This window comes from Ochlerotatus camptorhynchus, unplaced genomic scaffold (assembly GCF_037179485.1).
Source record: "Ochlerotatus camptorhynchus isolate MF236.1 unplaced genomic scaffold, CSIRO-AGI_Acam_v1.1 ptg000457l, whole genome shotgun sequence".
Classification (NCBI taxonomy): Eukaryota; Metazoa; Arthropoda; class Insecta; order Diptera; family Culicidae; genus Ochlerotatus; species Ochlerotatus camptorhynchus.
Window position 1 is genome coordinate 364,160 of NW_027040943.1, and position 20,623 is coordinate 384,782.

General features: G+C 40.0%; 2 protein-coding genes across 3 annotated transcripts in view; both read right to left on the reverse strand.

Annotated features, from left to right (window-relative positions):
* Positions 1-10,462, reverse strand: part of LOC135712068 (enolase-phosphatase E1-like) — a 45,930-nt gene extending 35,468 nt beyond the window's left edge. The window contains exon 1 of the mRNA XM_065235052.1: positions 10,050-10,462. Within this exon, the coding sequence (XP_065091124.1) occupies positions 10,050-10,142 (93 nt within the window). The 5' untranslated portion in view covers positions 10,143-10,462. The remainder of the gene's footprint in view (positions 1-10,049) is intronic.
* The window catches only part of mtSSB (mitochondrial single stranded DNA-binding protein), a 363,002-nt gene extending 345,901 nt beyond the window's left edge, over positions 1-17,101 (reverse strand). The window contains exons 1-2 of one of the 2 annotated variants that reach the window (XM_065235051.1): positions 16,959-17,101; positions 16,538-16,886 (exon numbers count right to left, since the gene is read on the reverse strand). In XM_065235051.1, the coding sequence (XP_065091123.1) occupies positions 16,555-16,886; positions 16,959-17,046 (420 nt within the window). In that variant the 5' untranslated portion in view covers positions 17,047-17,101 and the 3' untranslated portion in view covers positions 16,538-16,554. Of the gene's footprint in view, positions 1-16,482; positions 16,887-16,958 lie in introns of those variants that run through there. The other variant, XM_065235050.1, reaches the window with a different exon arrangement.
* Between the last annotated feature and the right edge of the window lie 3,522 nt (positions 17,102-20,623).

Here is a 20,623-nt window from a genome sequence, read left to right on the forward strand (position 1 = left end):
TCGTGACGCCAGCGAAAAAAATAAATAAATAGAAAATTACTAAATGAAAATACACAGTGTTTTTGATCTAATGTCCGTCCTACTAAGCACAAATCTCAGGTTAAGACCTCTCTCTTTCGAACGGATGTAAACCCAAAAACGGTGATTTTACTACTATAGCTGACTTCCGAATTTATCAACCTTACTATACCGTACCGTTGAATTAGATAAAATGTCACGAATTGTTGCGATACTGCTTCTTGGTTACAAATTCGTTCTATGAGTTTCAATTCCGTCCTAACGCATAAAACGCCATTGGCTTTTCTAGTTTTGTCGTTTTCATTTCTGAAGGCATAAAAGTGATTTGTTGGGATTGTCTCGAGGCTTGGGCACGGTGAAATCATTGATTTTATTGATGTTTTCAACTCGATAGAACGGAAATGGGCTATTACGACCAAGTAGCGCTCTACCCTATAAGATTTACCTAACACGTACACGTTTTGAATTACTTTTGGTAGTTATTTATTGTTATTAGAATGGGTGGTGTTCATGTTGAAAACCAAAACCTCAAGCGATGATTGTATTATCCCGATCGCAATTACTTTGGGGCTTTTCACAAACCACGATGACACCTTAGAGGGGTGATCAACGGTCCATACAAAAGTAAAAAAAAAATAGGGACGATTGTCTACGCGGAGTGAGTAGGGGGAAGGGCCGTCTAAAAACACTTCATAGACGGTCTTCGTTGTTTATGAACAGCCCCTTAAATTATGGATGGATGGATGAAGATGGATTCTTCAGTTGTGTTGAGTACTTGGCACTGATGAAGTCTGCAAGTAGTAGGCGAAATACGCGTATCTGTCAAAAGATAAGCAAATTATAACGGAATTTAACGGAAATAAACCAACCCACTCAAAGCTCTTCATAGCCCCTTAAATGTGTTCATGGTGCGTGAACATTGAACAACTATTTTTTGATTGTCAACATCAACAGGCTCAATAAAGCTTCAATGTTTGTTTGAAAAAGCAAAATATCATTATGATTGCAGTAAACCTGTTATTTTGAGAAACACATTAATTAATATATTAGCTGACCCATATCTTGCCCTACTCATTGAAATAGGAGCAGGAATCCTCCTCACAATCGTGCAGGTGCACCAGGAACATGTCCAGATGTGTCAACTTTAGTTCTGGGCATTTGATCTAACCCAATTGAACTGGTGTTTGGTCATGTCATGTGGAATATGTCCAGATGAGGCAAATGTGATCCTGGGGCGCTTAGTAGAAGCACCAGTGCACTTGTTTTTGAATTGTGTATGAAATCCAATAATGCTCCCGGGGTCGATCGCATATCAGCAGAGATGTTCAAAGCCGGCCCAATGCTATCCGCACAAATGTTACATCAACTACCTAATCTGTAATATCTGGGACACCGCGACTTTTCTTGTCGAGTGAAGGTTCCTAAACAAGGGGAATTTTACTGTGTGCGACAACTGGCGAGGCATCATGTTACTGTGCGTTGCTCTCAAAGTTCTGTGTAAAGTTATCCTGAATCGGATACAGGAGAAGATCAACGCGAATCTCCGGCGGCGGTGCCGGAAAATCTTGTGTGGATCATATTGTTGCGCTCCGCATCATCATGGAGCAGGTCAACGAAGTCCAAGAGTCCCTTTATTTGGTATTCATCGACTACGGAAAAGTTTTCAACCGACTCAAATCATTAAAATCTATGGCACACCCTGAGACACAAAGGAGTCTCGGATAAAATCGTCAACCTTTTCGAAGCGCAGTAACGAGGCTTTCCCATGTAGAGTCCTGCATAACGGAGCCTTGTTCTATCAAGCTTATAAGGTGATCGGTAATAAATTACTACAAATTATTAATATAATTAGTGAATTTTAAATTACTCAGTAATTTCAATGTAATTAAAATAATTGTGGGTACACTAAGTTGCCTACGTAGTTAATGAAAAGCCCCTTATAGCGCTCTTACGAAAAATGATCGGAAAAATGCTTCGTTTCGATTTCTGCAATGGGCTTCAGTTCTTTGTGAAAGAAAATATTTTATCTATGACATCATGACACAAATTTAGACAGAAAAACCACAAAAATCGACCTTCAGGTAGACCTTGAGCTAAAGTATTCCAACGCAAATAAGACCCGGGTGTCTTATAAATAAATATATGAAATAGGTATAATAAAAACACGAAAAATCAGAAATTTTTGATTTCGGCAATGTTCTAATCAAGATGTTTGCCCATTTTGTTAAAATTTGCATCAGCGAATGACCGAATCCAAATCAAAATAAAAAAAGCAAAAGACGAGTCTCGCTTGAAATACAGTATTTACAGGTAAACTTTAAAATTCAGATTTTTCATAGCAACTTGATTTAAAAAGTTTGAAATATCAGTAGAGTAGGTGTTCCAGTAATAGTGGTGTACCGATATAGTTGCGGTATGGATGTTGTACCGGAATAATCAGGAGGATCAGAATAAAATTATTTTTCATCGGTAGCTATATTGCATATTTCAATCTTAAAATATACCCAAAAAAGACGGTAAATAATTAATTTTCCTTAAGATTTTCACTCCTTTGCACCTTGCGGTAAAGTTCCTATTACAGTGGAACCTATAAGAAACCAACGCATTCCACTATTATATGAACCAAAGTTAGCAACTGCCACAACTACTGGAACAGTGTTCCTATTAAATGGAGGACGAGCTTTCTAAAATTGCATGTAATATTTTTCTATATTTAGCTGTGTAAATCTCTACAAAACAAGTTTTACTGAGATCTCATCAAACATTTCATTTGTTTGCAGAGATTCAGCGAAGCATTATCCGAGACTCAGCAATCAAATGTCAATTTTGCTGAGATCTCAATGAAACTTATTTTTGCTGAGATTTGCACAGCTGAGCTCGGTAGAAAAAAAAAACTAAGTGTGTAGGTGCAATTTACCGTTTATCGAACCGTGGGTTGCTTTGGTAGCCTATCACTATGGAGCACCTCAACGGATTCTATGATATGCAGAGTAAGCTCAACGACCCTGCAAAATGCTCCTCTGCGGCGAGTCTCACCATCAATGTCAACACGGACAAACCCTTCCCACGTTACGGTAGCGGAGCAAGCAGTGGATAAAAGATTAAAACTAGAAAACAGTGAATAAAATATTGGGAATCACGTAGATAAAAAAATAACTATCGAACTAATTTTTTCTTGTTTCTAGATCATGCTCGGTCGACAAAGCCGAGCCTTGGCATACAAAGTAAAAAGGACTAAGATGTGTTCCTTTGATTAGAAAACAGTCCTGTTCCCCTAGTAAGACAATACACACTGAAGTCTTTTTTTACACGGTTTTTTTTTTGCGATTTACACGGTACGTTTTTAACGATTTCTCGACAACGATACGACCTATCGACTTGATTCCAATCACATTATCCGTTTCAAACTATAGGTAATCGAATGGCATACTTTAAAAAAAAATCACAATTTTTGGTGTAAATACAGAAATTTTTAATATATGTCTATATGGACCATTAGCATGCTATAATAACGAATGGCATCAAAATCCGATTTATAAAAAATATTTAAGCATGTGAAAAATCAAAATTTCGGTAGTTTTTTTTACGCGGCACGTATCCCCCGCGTAAAAAGCGACTCCAGTGTAAAAGGATATATGTAAAAGTCATGGACATACGTTCCTAATATGATGTGTTCCAATCATGGCCTATGGAAATTCAATAGACCATAATTTGAACACACCGTAATAGGAACACGTATGGCCATAACTGTGCACCTACCCTACTTTAAAAAAAAAAACAAAACTTCTGTAATCGCTTCAGTACAATTTTCGTACCACCCAAACTCACCTAATATTATTTGCCTTGGGTGTTTGAGAACTGTAAAGTGGACCCTACACGATTGCTTTTATTGACAATAATCGTACTGTCAATACATCGGTATTGACAATCATACTGTATTCACATCATCAATATTATTGTCAATAATTCCCCTTCGCGTCAATATATTGATACGTGTGGGGTTCGCTTTAAAGGCGCAGGCTCTTTTGCTATGTCAATGTTAATTTCTCGCGTCACTTTTCAAATAGACCAATTCAAGCCGAACATTGCATTAGGTCCTAAGTAACATTGACAGACCATGTGAAGACATTCCCAGATATTTTCAGTACACGGATCGATAAAAGAAGCTTTTATCAAGTATCTCTAGACTAACATTTGATAGGGGCGGAAAAGAAATGTAAACAAACCATATTTTGCAACATATAGAGATAACAGTTCACAAACTACTCGATAAACACAAAAAAGTAGAAGAAAATATCATTTCAAATCATCAAAAACGTTTCCTTTTACATGGCGTATTTCCAATTATCAACTCTATGATGCATCTGGTAGTTACGCCTTGCACCAGAACAACAAATTATTTTTTTCCCTTGATTTATTTTCCGTGCTGAGCACCAATGCTACCGACGCCAGGAAGGCAGCACACCTGGACACTACCAATCTACCAATCAGCTCATGAACCGGGGACCAACGGATTTACTTCCCTTCCGAAGGAAGGCGTGATCAGAGATGTGATGCGTGAACATCAACGAATTATATTGTTTTAATATGCTAAACGTACTGATTCTGTAGTATCTAGTCACGCCCGATTTATTTGAAATGCATCCGATTGGTATTTCACGTGTAAACAAACAATCACCAGTGTTGGCAGTTCAAAGGGTGGAAGATTCGGTAACATCATGTAAGAAATTATCAGGGCGTATAATTTTTTCGTCTTGATTTCACGACAAACTTTTTTTGAGTTTTTAGTGATGCATGATTATAGACTACACTATTAACTATATGCCAAGCTAATAAAATCATCCAGAAAATGGAAAGTCGTGAAATAGGATTAATTTGAGGTCATCACAATTCGGAAGCGATTTTCTCGATATGGTGATTTTGGAATCCGCCCTTTTCAAATGTTAGTCTAGATCTAATAGGACAAACACAACAAGAAACGGTTATGTGCTCAAGTTATTAACGAAAGTGTTGCAATGTTCTGCTTGAATTCTCGCACAACACGAGAAAAGGGCCTATCATTGTTGATCGATTCTCGGCTACAAAAAGAGCCTATGATCAAAATGTAAACAAATCGTTTTTTGATACCATTCTATAAATAGCACCGCTTAGTGCCACCAGTCGTATAGGAATGTTCCACATCTATATATATATCTATATATATAAAAATGAATTTCTGTCTGTCTGACCCTTATAGACTCGGAAACTACTGAACCGATTGGCGTGAAAATTTGTATACAGGGGTTTTTGGGGCCATGGAATGTTCTTATGATGGTTCGAGACCCCTCCCCCTTCTGTAAGGGGGGGGGGGGCTCCCATACAAATGAAACAGAAATTTCTGCATAACTCGAGAACTAATCAAGCAAATGGAACCAAATTAGGCATGTGGGGGCGAGTGTGGGGGTATAAGGAGATAATCATAGAGGGTAGGCCCTTAGATAATAGGGGGGGGGGGGGCTACGTACAATATAGCATGCTTTTTTTTAAATCGGCGCATAAACTCAAGCTAATATTGAATCCCGAGCAAGACCGGGCACACTCAGCTAGTTATCAATAAAAATAACTTGATTTTCAAAACGGCCGATCAACGAAATTTTTCCAGTTATTCATATTATATGCTAAAACGGCCTAACATAATTTTTTTAGTGACAAAAAAGGGCCGATGATTGGAAATTTTCAAATCAAAGCTAGGCCCTACTGCTTGGGCTGGGCCGATGATTTCTCGCGTAACATTTGAAAAGGGCCGATGTCTAAAATGTAAACAAGCCCAAACATGAATTTTAAGAGTTGGTTGGAAATGCTAACATGAAGCTTTAGTGTGATGATTTATTAGCTAGAGAATGATCTTTAGAAGAGGGTAGGTGGATAGTTCCGTTGGAGTACGGCAGTATGAAAATTGAATAGAAGTTGAAAATGAGCGAAGGGCCATTAAAGCGACAGTTTTCAAGATAGACGCACATTTTTGCCTAGCCCGTACGATGTACGCGGGGACTTGAAGTATGTCTCCAAGTCCACAGGCAAAAATGTGCGTCCCTCTTGTTGCTCATAAACTGACTGCGGCTGTGGAATAGTTCTAGCGACGTTTTCATCACTACCTAAAGCCCCACGTTGCGAGAGCATTTCCAGTCGATGGTGTGTTATAATGCAGTTCTTCTTTACCCAACTATTGTGTTGCTCCTCTCGTCATGACCAACGTGATCATCTCAGAGAGAAAGCAGTAGGGTGGTTGTTGCGTGCTGTACCATCATCAACATTGTTGACGGCTACTCCCGCCTTGAGTTGTTACATTCAAAGTGTTTTTTATGTTACTTCATACGCGAAGTTAACGATTTTTAACGATTACAAATCGTGGTTCGCGTTTGCACTATAGTGGCGAGATGAGTGAAAAGAATTTACTTTTGTATACTTTTTTCTTACCGTGTAGATGGCAATAAGGCATTTTACGAGACAGATCGAGTCAGCTGATTTTATTCTGTTTACTAATTTTGACATTTACTGGCGGGCCGAATATCTTCATGCGCAACTACACGCCCTAATAAACAAATACCATAAACGAACTGTATCCCGGATGGGTAAACTATCCCACAAATGGTTTGGATGATACCCCGAACACGTCGTTAAGCTCTCTTTTATGGTTATTTTTATTAGGGCGGCCATCAAAAGTGACTCACGGAGTGTGTTTAGCTTGCTTACTTTTGGGTAAATCCGTGGCAAGCCCATACACTCGTGAGTTACTTTTGTTGGCCGTGTAGAGAAACAAAACAAAAATATCAGACGTAAACAATAACAATGCCACAAGCGGCCCGCCAGGAACTGTCATCAAAACGTCTCGTAAAATGGCCTATAGATGTATTCTTGTCTTAAATCAACATACAGCAAAAGCAAAGAAGAAAGTGCGGGAACAAACCTATTGTTATTCTGATCAATATAAATGCCTAAAATACTTCAATTTCCTTATACCTACACTGGAGTCGCTTTTTACGCGGGTGATACGTCCCGCGTAAAAAAGACCGTGTAAAAAAACCGCGTAAAAAGCGACTTTAGTGTATAACGATATACCGCGTAAAAAAAAAACTGCGTAAATTCCGAAATCCAAGTAAAAAAACCGTGTAAATTCCGAAATCCGCGTAAAAAGCGACTCCAGTGTATACGAATTAAATAGCGGCGGAAAAATTTACAATAAATTCATTTCCTGGTTTGTTTACATTTTGGAGAAAGGACATGGACAAAATGTTACGCGAGACTTAACGAATTCTGATGAAAGTTTAAAAAAATGTTTCGAGCATAATAAAGGATCCGGTTTTACTTTTTTTTTACCGGTGATAAAGATCGATCATGACCCCACCGATGACATCTTTTCGCCATGTTTTGCACATTAAAGCTCTGTCGTTTTCATAGAACGAACAACACAACACACTTCCGAGAATTAGCGTCGCAAAACCACACGTTCTTGATGTGCACAGTACAAAAACATGAACAATGCTGTAGCTTGCTTGCCCACACATTCCGTGACGGCTGCGGATGAGAGAACATTATCGCAACGGACAACGACAGAAACTCCAAACCACCATCCACTCGAAAGTTAATTAACATTACCGTGTTCACATATACATTATTTATCATGAGCCCGACCAATCGACGAACACATACACAGACACACATCCAGATGAACGAACCAGACGCATGGAGAACAAGCGCGAGCGCCACCAATATCAGAAATTTGCTGTGCACCTTCCTTCATGGACTATACCTATATTTTCATCGCCTGGCTTCTATCACCCACCATCGAAGGGCCGCCAAAAGAAGAGCCATTCAAGCTGGTTTCACGACGACACAGAATTGATGCGCTGCCTGCCGGCCGGCCGGCCGGTAACCATCAACGACAGCCATCAGCAGCAGTACAAAGTTCTATGCTGTTTCTGTTAGCTTGCTCCAGTCTTACTGTGTGGGTAGAAATCAGAGATGAGGGCAGCGGAAGAGGCCAGAGTGTGTCGTTCTTTCTATCATGGTTAATGTTGGCAAATCCCCACCAACGAACTGGAAGATGAAAACTACTTTAAAGCGCACTGCGGAGAGGAGAAGAACCAAGAGTAGAAGAGCCAAGTCCACGAGAACGAGAAAAGCAACGAACCGGTTTTTATTGTACTGGAGGTTCAATGCTTTGCAGAAAGATGGGAAGAACCTTCGGGAGAGCATGATGTGCTGATGTAGTAGGTATTCAAAAGGGAAGAGAAGAAATTATGTACGCATGTATGTCCTTGCCCTTAGAACGGTAACATTACAATTTGCGTTATATTTTATTTATGAAAAGCAATTCTGTAGGAGCTAGCTAGGCGTAAAATTTAGTTCCTATGTAGTTAGATTTTCTTAAAATACAGGATAGATACCTTTAAATAAAATAATAAGTAAATATCTACATTTGTATTCTTGATGCCATTGGGTAACACATACGAGAGCAGAGGAAATTCAGTTTCATCATAATTTCATTTATTCATCGTCAAAGATTAGGTATTTTGCGAAACGATACCGCAACATGTTCGTTTTTGTGGAATGTACAACATAAAGCCAAGAGCTCCAAAATTAAGACTTTATAGACTCTCAAACATACACGACCAGTAAGTTATGTATGAACCTGAGGGGGCGTAGATAAGACGTAAAACATTAGAATTGCTTGAACTCTAGTGTCTTCTTAAACATTGCGTTGAAATATATATATAAAATTTACAAAATCAATCTTCATTATTCCTCTAGTGTAGGAGTTCGCTAAAAAATCATTCTGTTCAAACGTTCATACACACAACATAAGTTTTTCTTATGAACTACTTGAATTCCGTGTGTACCGGTGTAGGAAGAGTCACTCATACAGAACTCACAAACGTTTGCCTGTATGCGTGGCAGAAGCCAAAGTTGTTGATCAGTGTTGCCAACTATACGAAAAAGATGAACATTTCCAAACGCGATGTACTGAACAGGAAAACAATTCTTTAAGGGAAATCGATGTAATGTCGACCTAAATGTGCCTAATTTGGGCCCATACATAAATTCAGAAATCGACTAAATTTTCAATAGAGACCAAAAATATCCAATAGCTTCGTCCCAATGCGTTCATCTAGATAAAATTGATAAATAGTAGAGTTTTAGCGATGGGCCCTATCTTAGATCCGTGAAAGTGATTTTGTAAACAATGGCAATGACCATCTATTTCTCGCGAATAAAAGTTGAAACATTCAAAGTAACGACATCAACAGATAGAGGGATGTTTTCTCTACCAGCTTGCATTGTTTATTTGAGTGCGTTTTTATTTGAGAGAAATTTGGGAGGCAAAATAACGGTAAATTACGAAAACTGGCAACACTGTCGAACTGATTCCCCGCAGGTGTCAGCGAGAAGTGCTAACGAGCTCAGGAAAGCTCTCGAAGAAAGCCGGTCGTGTCCAAACGTCAGGATTCAAATTTTTACCTGAATACTCATGTTCGTTTCAGCCAATTTAGAGGAAGATGTAAATCTATTTGAATGAGAACGCTGAAGATCTGCTATCGATCCAGGTAGTGGGTGATGTAGCGAGCGAGAAAAGAACTGAGAAGAAAATGAAATTGCTAACGTGTGTGCGAGAGAGAAGCGGCGGAGCCGGAGCCCCAAGCCGATCGATGACACCCCAACAGCCGCACTGAAGAGAGGAATCTGCAGCTAGCTGCTGCCAGTGAAAAATCAACGTATCCACCATTTTCCCTGCAACGTTCATGGCTCTCCACATGCACACGATGTTCAGATATCTGCACTCTTGGGCTAAGTGGTACATCCGGTGCAAATTTCCCGGAACATGCAGCACATTTTTCATAAGCCGGGAGCACCGATCGAACAAAAGACGGCCCTTCTGCGACTCCAGAAGTAAGGGAAACTTGGGGAAATATGGAAAGCGTCATGAAGATGAGCTTTTGGCAAACCCGTGTTTTAAAATCCCTTCCCCAGTAAACCGGAAGTGCTGCACTTACCTTGACGAAGCTGATGGAAGAGGTAGTACCCTCGATATCGCAAATGATCGTCTTTGCGGCGAGGACTTTCTCGTCGAAACTAACGGCTGCCATCTTTTTTTTCTTGCTTGCTAACGCACTCACGGGGAAAAGGCTCGTTTAACACTACCACACACTTGCACCGGGGGAGACAAAAATCGATACTCGGTCGCACTCGAGACGGATTTTTCTATACTCCAGGCTACTTTTCGCTTGGCGAATTTATCTCAAATTGGCAAGAAATGTTATTTTCTTCCGTTATTTTTCGTTTGCTTAAACACAAAGCAGCAAAATTCACTCACACCACGGAGCTTCAAAGGAAATACTGAGCGGAACGAGATTTGCGAAGACTAGACGCTTAACCGGCCGATGGCTTTCTACAGACTGAACGCGGCGTAAGCGGTTGACGAAGCTGCAAGCCATCGGGTTACCAGACATCAGTGCGAGAGAATCTACCGGTTGGTGAGAGGGAATTTTTAGCGGTAAAATAAGAGAAAGGCGGGAGAGCGCTGCTAGTCATATTTTTTTCACTGGAACTTTTTTTTACGGTTTTCGTATGCCAAGTGGGCTTGCAAGTGGGTATAAAGTATACTTTGGGTCTGAACCATTTGGTGGATTATTTTAACTTTTAGTTAAAATTTGACAGATGGAAAGTTATCGATGAACCCTGCTATCCGAGCTTTGTTATTTCTGACAGACAAAAAGTTAAATTTTGACAACCGTTGGTTAAAAACCGGTCGATCGACACCACGGGGATTTTCGAACATAGAAAATAACTTTCGAAATGTCACTTTTAACCACGAGTTAAATTTAACTCGGCAAATGGTTCACAGCCTTTATAGGGAAAGAGGATCTATAGCGTTCATTATGTTGCAAAGTAGACGTACTAATTAATTAAAAATAAAATGTCCGTATGAACTCCCCCGTTTTGTCTCCTCTTCCTCTTAGGCGAAAACGAACAACTTTTCTGTCAAACTTGAACCAGCTCGTGATTGGCCGATTTGAAGTGCGTAAGATAGAGATAGGTATATATAGAGATAGATATAGAAAGATAGAGATAAAAGAGTAAGAAGCCAGTTGTCTCCTCTTCCTCTTAGATATATTCAAGGTTAAGATGTTCGGGGGAATGTCTTAGAGGAGTACCCCATTTGGCATATTGCCACTTGGCATAGATGTGTAAAAAAGCTACCTATGCCGAAAAATTAGTTTAATATCCCAAGTAACATTGCAGGTTTTATCGGGGTTTTATAGCATTCTACAAGACTAAATCATTGTCTACAGAACCCTCATAAAACCAAAATTGTTACTTGGGATGTATTTGTATTTATAATTCAAGAACAACATGTGAAAAGGACATACAAGCTTTTTGTAAACAAGCCTTCTTATGCCCTTTTCTCGCCACCCATATGACAACAACACAAACCATCAACATTAGCGGGTCAGAGAAGCATCCCCTTTCCGTTGGTTTGCGTGGGCGGCCCTCGGTTGGCGAGAAAAGGGCCTACAAATGATTGTTTACAAAAAGCTTGTATGCCCTTTTCACATGTTGTTATGTGAAAAGGGCCACATTTTGAATTGTTAATTTTTCAGAACATATGCCGTGCCTTCCGCTAAGTCTAATCTAGGGACCAATCCCCTAGTCTATACACCTACTATCCATCGTTGCACTCGTCAGCTCGTGCGATACTCTAGACTCACATGGGTGATCATATCCGGGTCCTCCCCCGGGTAGGAGCAAAGGGCCGTCCAGGTTGTGGTACATTAACTTATCTCTATGTATGGTTTAAGCACAGACAAACAGACATAACACATTGAATATTTCTCACTGTAAAACATCGTCGCTTAAACATTACCGCCATCTGTTGAGTACACTGTGGTGGGTAGTACGCTGAACAGATGGCGGTAGTGTGTAAACGTCAAACGCAAGGGAATAGACTATGCGCGCCACAGGTGGCAGTACTACCAACTACGATACTTTTAAATTGACCGTTAAATGCTTGTTCGATGAACAACTTTCGAGTGTTATGTCTGTTTGTCTGTGGTTTAAGTACTACCAACAATCAATACGAAACTAACGATTTTAAATTGGCTCACCACTTTAGTAGCCTATTGGTCCCAAGCAAACGATTAACGTACCCTATTCTAGTTGAAATTCTATTACTACACTATGTTTGTTTTGATTCGCTATGAAAGTTTGACAGATAACATCAGGGGTGTGTGGATTCATGCAGAACATGCAGGGGTGAGTGAAATAGCTTGGGACTGCTTGGGACCGTTGTTCTGGTACTGAGTGAGCCAAAAATAATAATGATTTTCTTCGGGACCCAGTGGTCTTAGAGTTACCTCTATGGTACTACCATAGAGGTAACTCTAAGACCACTGGGTCCCGAAGAAAATCATTATTATTTTTGGCTCACTCAGTACCAGAACAGATAAGTTTGACAGATAACATCAGGGGTGTGTGGATTCATGCAGAACATGCAGGGGTGAGTGAAATAGCTTGGGACTGCTTGGGACCGTTGTTCTGGTACTGAGTGAGCCAAAAATAATAATGATTTTCTTCGGGACCCAGTGGTCTTAGAGTTACCTCTATGGTACTACCATAGAGGTAACTCTAAGACCACTGGGTCCCGAAGAAAATCATTATTATTTTTGGCTCACTCAGTACCAGAACAACGGTCCCAAGCAGTCCCAAGCTATTTCACTCACCCCTGCATGTTCTGCATGAATCCACACACCCCTGATGTTATCTGTCAAACTTTCATAGCGAATCAAAACAAACATAGTGTAGTAATAGAATTTCAACTAGAATAGGGTACGTTAATCGTTTGCTTGGGACCAATAGGCTACTAAAGTGGTGAGCCAATTTAAAATCGTTAGTTTCGTATTGATTGTTGGTACTACCACAAACGAAGTGACAGACGGAGCGGCTCGAAAACTTTGGTGACTAACCTGCTATTGCAATTTTTCAGTGTACCACATGGCAACACCACTACTACTGGATTGTACCATATGGCAACACTACTATTCGATTGAACTAGCATTTTCACCAAATTTACTAGAATGTTTTGGTTCTATCTCTTTCACTCTACTCAAAACTGAAATGCATAAAAAAAATGATAAAATGATACACTCTTTGCACACTGTCAAAGAATCATTGTACACAAAATCAACTTTGTGCAAAACCAAAACAAAAATAATATCCCACCTGGTGGATGATAGCACAAGCTTCTAAGAAAATTCTATTACAGTGAACCACATTATTTTAATCGATTTCTTCGCCAGTTAGTCGTCTGTCACTTCGTTTGTGGTACTACTATCACTACCAAACTCACCTTTTTCTACTATGATGATTTTACCTCGGATTTCACTGAAAGTTTATGAAGGTTAATGATTTATATGAGGTCTGTGCTGATATATATATAGTGTTTAAGGTGATTTCTCGTAGAGTCCACAAATGGCCGCCCCGTAGGCTATTCATGCACTTCCACTTCGAATGTTCAATTACACAAATCTCGGAAATTAATGCCCCATTTCACCTGAAATTGCTACTTCATGTATGCTGCAATACAGTAAACGTGAAGTAACAATTTCAATGTGGTACGTTTCGAGGAAGCTGATATTCGTGCACTTAAATTTTCAAAGTGGTTACGAGAATAAGGATCTCACAGCGAAACACCTTAAAGCTCGGTTTGAAGGTCATGTCACTCAAGTGGATGATTGGAGTTTATATGTAACTAGCTGAGTGTGCCCGCCCTTGCTCGGGATTCAATATTGGCTTGAGTTTATGCGTCGATTAAAAAAAAAGCATGCTATATTATAAGGAGCCCCCCCCTCTTATCTAAGGGACTACCCCCTATGACCATCTACTTATACCTCCACATGCCAAATTAGGTTCCATTTGCTTGGTTAGTTTTTATTAGGAGCCCCCTTACATTCACCAATGCCGGTACACTGGAACTATTTTAAATAAGTGCGATTAGCAAAAATCGTCGTTTAGCGCCCCTCTGTGGGACTTTGTATGGGAGCGAGTCAACTAATAGATTATCAAAAATTAAAAAAAATCCCCTAGTGGTGTTAGTATGGCGTGGGCGAGCTACCAGTGACACTAAACAGACGATCAAATGCATTGTTTACAAAAGCTGATACTTCCTTTTGAAAAAGTACTCGAGAGATCTTGATTTAAAACCGAGATGATTTTTTTTTCGAAATTAAACAACCTAATGAATCATAATAATAATAATATTATGATTACAGACCAGTCAACCCGGCAGCACCCTGTTCATGCCCCACATGCAAGGTTGCAAATACTCATTTCAGCTAAAACCATGTTTTTTTTTTTTAATTATGAAATAATTAGATGCCATGATCATATTTTGAATTGGTAGGATACAAGAAGAGGTTGCAAAGAATGTGTTTGACATATTAAACCTGTTTATTTCATTTCATGAGAGTCACAATCAGCGATTTTTCACACACTCATTCACTCACTCACTCAGCGATTGTGACTTTTTTTTTTCATTTTGTTTATTTGGCAGGCTCAGATGTTAAAAGAATAACTTAGCGGAGCCGAGTAACATGGAATACCAATTTTGGTACTCAAAATACAAACAAAAGATATACAAATGCATATTATTAAAGGATTTTCCTGGGTGGCGATCGAAGCGGCGACAAAGCGATCTTCTCCCGTGCACGCAACTTCTTTCTTTCCCGAATTTGTTCCTCATTTTCGTTGAACCCGAAACGTGATCGCTGCTGCTGCATCTGAACATCGTTTCCCGTTGCATGCTCTCCGCTACTCTCGTCGGTCGTCGGGGTCGTCTCGTCCATTTCGTTATCTTCATTCAACATCTCCAACCCCGTGTCCGTTTCCTGGTCGCTAATGACAAACGACGCACCTTCCACCACTACACCAGCATACGTACTGCTGCTGTTTTGTTTTCTTTCACTTTGCTTTCCTTTTTCCTTTAGTTGCTTCTCCGGTTCCTTCCGAGCCTTCCGCTTGGGACAGGAAAGCTTCCGGTGTCCGTCCGCCTTGCACAGAAAACATTTATCTTTGTTGCCATCATAAAATATATTTCCTTTGCGGTTGAAGAAATACAATGACGTGGGGATTTCCTTCTTCACATCCATATATATACCTACCGCGTATCCCTGTATAAACCTCAAAGCACAGACCAGATGGAAATTTCTCCCGGATGATGCGTTTAATTTTTCCATATTTCCCCAGCACTTTATCCAGCTCGTTGTCCGGTACCTCTGGTGGCAAGTCATACACACGCACATACTGGATAAATTCACCAGCATGCGACATGCGTACCTTTGCCGTCGTTCCATTCGCATAATGGAAGATTAAATCCTCCGAATTGTATGTCAGAGCATGGAGCATCGCTTCCTCTGATTTGAACTTTATGAAGACTCCCCTTTCCTCACCAATGCGATAAACAGCTTCCATTTCAGCCGGATCCGCGTCGAGTGCTTTGGCGAAATTTACAATCTCTCCGATGTTTGGTTTAGCATCATAATGGCTGAAGCTAAACTTGATGGTGTTTTTTACTTCACATATCTTGCACCGTAGCAACAAAAGGCACAAACTGATAGCAACGAACAAAGAGCAACTATATAATAGCAATAGCGAGTATACAAAAAAACAGGCTATCGCGTGGTTCACACCGAAATAAAAATTCGACTGCTGCTGTAGACAGCTGTGGGACAACTGAATGCCGATTGTGACTTATAGAAAGTAAAATTTACAGGTTTTATGTTTCAAACGCATACTTTGTAACCTCTTCTTGTAAGTTACAAGTAAAACATGCCATCATACCATCTTTTGGTTTTATTATTCCGAAAAACATTATTTTAGCTGAAATGAGTATTTGCAACCTTGCCCACATGGTCTAATATTCGATTGGTTTGAGGATGCCAGAATCATGTCTTCATTATGAAGAAATTTGAAATTTTTATTCCGGGACCAAACCTTATGTCGAACATAAGCAACCATTATCATATCTTCTAGTAGGGTAATAGCTAAAAACAGCTAAAAGCCACAATAGTCGCTATATAGCGACTATTATAATACTAAAAACGTGTGATTATACCATTGATGCGATTAAATTATTCTTCGAAAATGAGGAGTCTTCACAATTAGGCCTATTCTGCGCGGCGTGTGAGGTGAGGTGACACGCTGTCACTTTTGAAGTGACAATTGTCACCTCGCGTGAGGTGACTCTCCATTTGATTTGCACGGAGACTCACCTCACCCGAGGTGACAATTGTCACTTCACCATTACTTCACTGTCACCTCACCTCACACGCCGCGCAGAATAGGCCTAAATGAACACATAGTTGAAAGATCAATAGCTATTTTACGACTTTTCACTTTATTTTTGAAAGTATAGAGAACTATCGCTAATTACTTAATGTGCATCAAACTATTCTTATATAGGTACTTATGGCGATTGCAGAAGAACTATACCCAATACAAATTCTACTGACTTTGGTTCTGCAGAAAGATGACATCATCCGCAATTACACTGGTGGTGGGTCGCTGTTTTCCTTCCTGATCAGTTATCTCTCCGTAGGAAATCTTTCCGGTGACCATCGTTCGTTGACCCTTACGCAGGTAAGCCATCACCGCGTCTCGCAGAGCTGGTTTGAACACCACAACTCGGTGCCAGTCGGTTTTCTGCATCCAATCGCCGGATTCGTACCGATAGTTGGAATGAGTTGCCAGTGAGAACGTTACCACTGGGTGAGCATCGTTGCCACGCTTCTGCGGATCGGCTCCGACGCGTCCCAACAGCGTGACGCTGTTAACCGCTACAATGTTTGATTTGGATGATGTATAGACCATTACCTTAAAGGTCAAATTTACGTCATTGAATTACTTACTTTTTTCGATGCGGCCAGGATCACTGCAGTACGTTCGAACCAGCTTTGGCTGATTGTTCACTATTCGAGCAAGTTGCCGGATAAACATTGTAAATTATTGTACGGTAATTAAAGTAGAGATTGATAAATGCTTATAAAAATTACTGCTTATCACGCGAATTTTAGCCGGTATCACACATATGGCATGGATATGTAAACAACGTTTTGACGGACGGAGTGCGTTTAGCTTTAGCGAATTGTGTATGTCAAGTGAAGGGTCCAGCGAAAAATAAATTATTCCAAACTTGTCGATGATTGGTAATGCAGACGCCCCATGCCGAAGCGCGGGAACGATGAGATTGAAATTCGAAAATATTAGGTTATCCTGCCATGTGCTTACCGTTCATTAAGGCTGTGAACCATTTGCTGAGTTGAACGCTGTACAGACTATAGTCGCTATATTCATAGTCTGGCGGATAGAATATCGATCCATCAAAAAGCGGAACCAATTCAATATATTTTAAACCAATAATTGAAAAGGTACTATCAACTTTTATGAACAAAACGTTGATTATTCTTTCCTCGCCAGTCGAACGCAAATTATCAGCATCATCGGATAGGGGAAACTTTTCTCAACCCAAAGATGGTGTTAGTTTGCGTAGGCGAGCCTTGAGTTACGAGAAAAGGGTTTCCGAAGTTTTGTTCACAATTGCAGATGTGCTCTTTTCTGTTGTTGTTCGTGATTTGCTCGATTGGTTCCGCTATTTGACAGCTCAATTGGTTCCCGAGATTCTATCCGCCAGACTATTAATATAGCGACTATAATCTACACAGGTGTGGAAGCTGCCTCCAATTTACCTCAATGGATAGCATTCCATGTCCATCGGTGATTGGCACTCGATTGCAGAACAGCCAGAACAGAGACCGACGTTAAATAAAGGAAGAAGAATAGATCGCAGGCAATGGAATCGTGCACGATTCATTAACAAATAATGCAAGCCGGCGCCGGTGGTGTAGTGGTAAGCGTGACTGCTTTCTCACCCCAATGGGTCTGGGTTCAATCCCAGCAGAGGTCGGTGGGATTTTTCTGAGGCATAGAACTCTCTGGTCACGTCTTCCTTCGGAAGGGAAGTAAAGCCGTTGGTCCCGGCCCATAGGTGTTGTTGTGAATGGGTGCGATATCCTACGCAGGTGTGGAAGCTGCCTTCCTGCACATTCGATTGCCGTCAATGGATGGCAATCGATGTCCGTCGGTGATTGGCACTAGATTGCGGAACAGAGACCGACGTTAAAGAAAGGAAAAGAAGAAGAAGAACAAATAATGCTAGACAGAGCTGGAATAATGTAAAGAAACTGAAGTTAAATGCTATCACGCAGAAAAAACTATTGTCGTAACAAAAATATTTGAGGTAAATTTAAACGTAAACTCAGTTTGTTCTGGCCACAAACATAAATTAGGTTGATTTCAAACGTATTCCATGTTTGAAGTCATGTGAATTCAATGTTTAAAATAAAAATAATGTTACGTTTATTTCAAAAATATTTGTGTTGAAAATAAACGTATTTATTTTTGTTTGGTTTAATAAATATGTTTATTTTAAGTTTTTTTTTTTCATGTTTAAAATAAACATACATATTTTGGAATTATTTTAGTAGTTGAGTGCAGGGTAAAGCAAAATAAAACGGTTTGCAAAGAAATGAATTAAAAGATCTTCGGGCAGGGTATCTTAATTCCTGCTCTTTTTTGGGTGCGATTTAGGGTGACCTGTCGGTATTGGGGTCCTGGTCCGGGAAGCGAGGACCCGTTGGGGTGGGTGTCAGGCTTCAAAATTTCAGGATAATTTTTCTCAGTTCAAGCTCATTGCGACATTGACCCTTATTCCAGCTCTATCCAGAATAGGTTATCAAGATCCTCACTGGTGTTCCAGTACTAAAACCCTGAAACTGTTGAAGGACGTGTTTGAATAGAGTTCTCCAGATGCACAAGAGTTTGTGTGAGACCGCAGGATTCCTTTTTACCTAGTTCTGAGAAAGCCAAACCTGCTACGAAATACAATTGAGAAAATTTCTCATTATATAAGGAAAGTTCTTGTAAGTGATGCAAAACATCATGACACTCACTCGGCACTCGTCAACACATCAACCGACTATCGCTGACAGAACGTTTTGTCACGCAGTGAGAGGTAGAGCCATGGCAAACAACAATAACCATTAATAATCGCTGCTCACAGACAAAACGTAAAACTCACTGCCGATGATGTAAAACACAACGAAAACAGTGAAGACTGCAGCGATAAAAAGTGAAACGACAGAAGAAAATGAAAACAATGTCTACGCATTCCAAGTTTGTTTCGACACACGCGACAGTGTGAGTTACAAACAAAGCTGGCAAAATTAAACGGGAGCTGTTGGGCTCACTCACCTACACACTCACATAAGCAAGCAAAGCAGCAACTGCTTCAAAACGAGCACAGATTATAGTCGCTATATTCATAGTCTGGCGGATAGAATCTCGGGAACCAATTGAGCTGTCAAATAGCGGAACCAATCGAGCAAATCACGAACAACAACAGAAAAGAGCACATCTGCAATTGCGAACAAAACTTCGGAAACCCTTTTCTCGTAACTCAAGGCACGCCTACGCAAACTAATACCATCCTTGGGTTGAGAAAAGTTTCCCCTATCCGATGATGCTGATTGCTTTTTACTTCTTTATGGCTGAAAACTGAGAAAACCTACTAGCGAAAATAGATTTTCTCTCGTTCTATACGTTATAGGAATGCGCTGTAAACGCACCTTGATGCGCTATAATACGCGCTACTTCGCACACTATGTATAGCGAGGTATATAATGAGACATGAGAGTAAAATCAATTTTCACTAGTGTGTTTTTTGCAGTTTTCAGCTGTAACAACAATATATCCGGAGAACTTTGAGATTTGGGCGTTATTGCTTTTGTAAACAAACACGTCATTTCAAGACCAACAATTGAAATGGCCTCAACTCCATTTTGTAAACAAACCTTGTTAGGCCACACCCTTAGGACCTAATGCATTTGATCAGCTTGGCTTGAGCTGCCCAGCTCACATCAAAGAAGATGAAGAAGGCGCGTTAATTTTAAATCATAGATTTTTTATACTGCCCAAAAGAGACTAGTCTCTTTAGTAAAGAAATCTAATCTAATCAAAAGAGACTATACATACTGATATTGTTTATTGTAATTGTAATTGTTCAGTGCATAGGCTGTGCCTTCCGCTAAGAAGGCTTATCTAGGGACCAACCCCCTAGTCTATACACCTACTGTCCTTCCCGTTGCACTCGTCAGCTCGTGCGATACTCTAGACACACATGGGTGGTCGTATCCGGGTCCTCCCCTGGGTAGGCTCGTGTCCGTCCAGGTTCTGGTACATTAACTTATGCATGGTAATTATACTTTTAAAACTCACCTTTTGATTATAATGTCGAAAATGCTGAAACTAAATAAAGGTTAGCGATCCATATAAGGTGTGTGCTGCGACGGAGTAGTAATTGAAGGAAATGAGGTTCTGATGTGAAGTATAGGTAATTCTAAAATAGGTAAATCAATTAATCATTAGCTGCTAACAGTTACTAATAAATGGGTACGATAAATCACTCATCAATGAGTATTGCCACGCCCACTGAAAAATGGGCAAAACATTAATCATA